Source organism: Saccostrea echinata, unplaced genomic scaffold, assembly GCF_033153115.1.
Source record: "Saccostrea echinata isolate AGI-Se365-2 ecotype Australia unplaced genomic scaffold, CSIRO_AGI_Sech_v1 ptg000030l, whole genome shotgun sequence".
NCBI classification, from domain to species: Eukaryota; Metazoa; Mollusca; class Bivalvia; order Ostreida; family Ostreidae; genus Saccostrea; species Saccostrea echinata.
Genome location: NW_026889779.1, coordinates 17,120,984 through 17,126,069, shown reverse-complemented (window position 1 = coordinate 17,126,069; position 5,086 = coordinate 17,120,984). Strand labels below are relative to the sequence as shown.

The 5,086-nt window shown below is 32.9% G+C and overlaps 1 protein-coding gene across 1 annotated transcript in view; it reads left to right on the top strand.

Annotated features, from left to right (window-relative positions):
• The first annotated feature begins 2,780 nt into the window (after positions 1-2,780).
• The window catches only part of LOC133197435 (rap guanine nucleotide exchange factor 1-like), a 35,569-nt gene continuing 33,263 nt past the window's right edge, over positions 2,781-5,086 (top strand). The window contains exon 1 of the mRNA XM_061333468.1: positions 2,781-2,959. Coding sequence (XP_061189452.1) covers positions 2,947-2,959 — 13 coding nt within the window. The 5' untranslated portion in view covers positions 2,781-2,946. The remainder of the gene's footprint in view (positions 2,960-5,086) is intronic.

The following is a 5,086-nucleotide window of genomic DNA, read 5'->3' as shown; positions in this document are numbered from 1 at the left end:
TCTTTAGCAACTCCGCAGCAAATGATTTTGAAATTTATGAATAAAATTTTAAGATTTTATTTTATATGGATTATAATATTGTTTTAAAGTGTTTTTTAACTGTTTCCTAAGAACTAAACAATATGTTATCAATGTAAAGAATTTATAGGGTGAAAAAATAACTTGTACGAAATCCAATTCGACTTAACCTTACACGTGGGGGGGGGGGGGGTAAAAACTTCTTCCCATCACATTTAACCTTAAATATCTGAGGAAAAAAACAAGGGGGACACCTCTTGGAAAGGCCCCTTCTTCCTTTCATAGTTACTAAATCACAGTATTTCACTGTTCGAAATGTAATAAAATATTTTTGCTATTTGAATTTTTCTCAGAAATTTACCCAAATGTTTGAAATTAGACATTTACATGTATGAAAAATGACATTATGAAAATATAAACATTATAAAAATATATGCTAGGGTGTATTGCATCATCAGTGTAGTGCATGTGATTTTACCTTTTTTTAAATTTTTCTTTCAGCGAAAAGAAGATTGATCTATATTTATGTATTATTCTAATTTAAGTCAAATTACAGAACTGTAATTTTTTTTCATTATCTTTATTTTCCAATTATGGACTTTTTCGATGGTTTGTTATTCCCCAGAAAAATATCCATATTTTATATTTCATATATGGATTATAAAGGGACTATTTATAGACTATACAATAAGCTGACTATTATTTACCAGAAGCTGATTTCGCTACAACAGGCTTGGTCTGTACCTCCAACTTTAAGTTGCACTGCTGAAAACAAAAATAATACGATGACAATAGCTTTTTTCTGCGATTTAGCTAAAAATTATGTTAAGTTTGAAAAATTAACCCGAGTGTGGCTCTTCCTTCAGTGGTAACCATGACGCGCTATTGGGCTGAAGTAGAGAGTTTTTCTTAAGAATCATTGCTGTGAATGTTTATTGTCGTATCATACGCCATATATAAACAAAAATAAGTTATACTTATTTGTTTGTCTCTGATACATATATTAAGCACCAAAATTACATATACATGTATTTGAAAAACTGGAGTTGTCATAAATTTGTCATAATTATTGGCAGACATTCTCCAGTTTTTATATTAAAGCCCTGACTTAGCTATACATGCATGTTGATTCCCATTATTCTTTGAAATATGGTTCTGTGCTTTTGGTTACATACTCAGAGATGACATAATCCGGCTTTCTGCATTTGTCATAGCCGATTGTTTCTGACCATTCTCAAATTATTTTGTATTTTCTGAGTATATACAAAAATAAGAACATAAACAACTTGAGTTCTTATTGTGTTTGTGTATATACACCCATCCGGTGAAATTAAGAATTAGAACTTGAAAACTCATTGACAGTGTTACGATAGATATTTTTAATTGCATCATCATCGTATCAGCTAGTACAAAATAGGAAAATATGACAAAATAATCTGTTGGGTGTTGTCTCCAGGCCCGTCACAGTAGTATGAGCTCTCATTTTTGGTAGAATATTATTTTGCTGTGGTTTTTAATATGAACATTTTCATTTGGGTCCCCCCCCCCCATCATTTATTTGTGATGGACAGAAAGATAGTACACACAAACAAGACAGTTACATACCTGAATATCTATTTATAAATCTATTTAAAATTTATGGATTCCCAAATATTGTCTTTCAAATGATTATGTATATTTATGTGTATTTGTTTCATGTATGATGACATATGATACCAAATAAATGATGATACATATCAGTGGCGGATTTAAGGGGGGGCGCACCCGGCGCCCCCCCCCCTAAAATTGTTAAAGTTAGCGTAAATCATAGTTTCGTCGAGAAAATGTAAAAATTTCTACTTGGTAGACCTCATTTTTACCCTACAAAATCTCTAGAATCCAGGAGCTTCCGGGGGGCTTCGCCCCCTGGACCCCCACCAGGGCTTCGCCCTGGACCCACTGGGGGCCTCAAGGCGGCCCCCAGACCCCCTGCCTACTTTTTGCGCCCCCTCTAACTTCAAATCCTGGATCCGCGCTGGCATATGCTATAAATAATTTCATTTCCGACCACTAAGACACCGAAGGCGGGGACCATAATCTTTAGAATTTGCTTGTTAATATCAGAAATGACTTTTTGAGGTCAACATGTCATGTTCTGATACCAGAAAAGAAATTTTTGATTTCAGAAAACAAAAAGGGTTTTCTGCTTTTTAATTTATTTTCTGATATCAGAAAACTAATTTTTTGATATCATAAATTTCTGATGCACTGTGAATTGGTACGTATCTACATGTATATATCTCTATATCACAACTGTATTACAAAATCAACATTTTTTTCATATCGGAAATTCGGCTGCTGGAATTCTTTATATTAGAAATCATTTTTGATAGAACAGGGGAAAAAATTGGAATTAGAAATTTAGAAACAACTTTTGATATTAGAAGTTGAAAAAAATGATATGAAGAATGCGAATTTTTGATATCATAAAAATAATTTTTGAGATTAAAAAAAATTTAGATTTTCTGATATCAGGAAATAATTTTTGTTATTAACAAATTTGAAAATGGTATATTTTCATAAAGATATGATTAAATGCAATACATTCTCGTGTATTACTCGAAAAAAAGTTTAGCGCATATATATATTTTTTAAACTGGTTTATTGTTGGCCCTTTTTCTATCAATATTAGATTATGGGAACGACTATGAGCAAATATAAGAAATATACGAATATTTTTAGTTTGGGTTAACAACATAAATGGCCTCGAGCCTCGTTTCCAGAATAAACATTTTTCGAAGAGCAGAAAACAATATTGTTAAAATTCTGAAACTCTTTCTGAACTGAAGTCTCAAAAGGCCATAGTTTAAAGCCAGATACGATGCAAAGGCTTACAGACTGCAAAAAGTAGGAACCATGACAGGAAATTATACCTGAACAACCGGCATCATGTCGAAACCAGGTAAGTCGATGAGGAAACAGCTGCAGGTGTGCTTAACTGTTTGGCTTACAATATTATGCACTTCTTTCACAGCTCTATAGTGTCATATTTTGGTATATTATATGAAGCTTAGTTGACTATAAGATTACACCGACGTGATTCAGGATAAGTATGTCATTTTCGAAAATGCAAGATGTCTGTCCTGCTGCAGCCAAGATTCACCATCCCTCCCACCTTTTCTGAATTTCTTAGTATAGATCTGTTGTCTGAAAGTTTTTTTTATATTTTGCATTTGTTCTTTAGGATTCTTTCCAGGCTTTGCTTGGGTAGACACTAATTTCTAAAGCATAACAGCCCACAGGGCTCTCCATCTTCGCTAGCCAAGGGTTTCTGATACGCTACTCTCCTCATAAGCCCTTGGCATACGGTGTTAAAAAAAAGTTTGGATTTTTTTCTCAAGTTGTGATTGGAGTTGATCGACATCGTTTGACCAATCAGCAATTGTTTTTTTGTAAATAATGATATTTGCTTTCGGGATATATCTTGACTCTTTAATATCGGTAATGTAAAACGCAAGACATAGTAAAGAATGATCCATAAGATAACATGCCATTCTATGAATAGCTAACGTTATATGGTGTCATCCAATATCTAAAGCTACGTGCAAAATATGTGATAAAGAATCTATACTGCAGATGTAGATTTGCATTTTTACATGTTTAAATAACAAATTAACATAACTCGATACCTTCTTGTTAATTATTATTTAAAAACAAAATTTGTTTAAATACGCTTTTTATTTCTGTCGATGACGCAATCTGTGCGTACCTGGCAAGAATCACGTGACAAAAACAATCCCGTCTTTTGTCAGCACCATATGCCAAGGGTTTATGAGGAGAGTAGCGTATCAGAAACCCTTGGCTAGCGAAGCTGAGGGCTCTCTAGTGACTGAATTTCTACTGTGCCTGTTCTGGCAGCTAAAGGCAGCTGACCAAGTTGCAAATTGTCAATAATGTTACCCCACCTGCATGAGAGGAGAGGGGCCATATTGGGGTCCCTCCTTGGAAATTTTACAAAATAATAATATGAAATCCTGCATTCTGGCTGTATTTTTTGTCATAAAAATGTCTATTTATGAACATGATGCAAGTAAAAGACATTTTTTCATTGTCTGTGTCAGTTTATTGCTTGTATTGTTCATTTTTGTGTCTTAGTTTCACACACTTTTCTGAAGAAATGAGTGAAATTTTCCTTGGTTATAAAGGTTTCTGAAATAGTATAAAGGGAGGCTACTCCAAATATTCTCAAGAACTCTTTCTGTGTCACAGAGATTTTGGATTTCATATCTCTTTTCCTGAATTTTCAACACTTTTCAAACACATTCAATAATATATGAATGTCTGGATCAGTGGAGATGATAAAAATGAGTTGTCCTACTTTCATTGTTGACAAAATTTAGTCCTCTTTTCATGAATTACTAGTATTTGAATAACATGTCTACTAAACAGTTTCCCCTTTTCCTGCATTGAATTTGGAGGCAAAATCTGCCTATACTTTGAAAGAAGGTATTTTAAAAGAACATTTCCCCACTCTTTTGTTACAGTACATTTCAAGAAACTTACTTCACAGTTTTATTGTGTAACCAGGTTATCTCTTAGATTTTATAACTAGGGAAAGCATGTTCATAATGAGTCCTTTCTGTTCTCTCACATTATTACTAGTATTTTTTTCACTTAAGGTGCCAAGTTGTTATGCAGACAATGGTTGTGTCATAAAGGGGATAATTTGAGAAGAAACAAAAATAAAAAAATAATAACTTAGAAATGCACTTTTTACAGTCAGGAAAGAATGAAAGAATATTTCATTTCTTTTTTCAAAAAGTGCTTTGGACAGACTACATGTAATCGGAACACTTATCTCTCATCAATTCTCACATAGGCTTAATTTCCTTGAATCTTGTTCTTTGTAAAATAGTTTTTGTTTGATAAAAAGATGTGAGATGCTTTTTATTTATGTTGTCATTCAAGTAAATAATGTTAAGGAGCAACAAGTTCAGTTCAAGTGCAAGACCATTTCATATATTATTAAATTATTTAGTTGAAATGTATACATTGTCAAAGATAATTGTTTGAACATACAACCCACTAA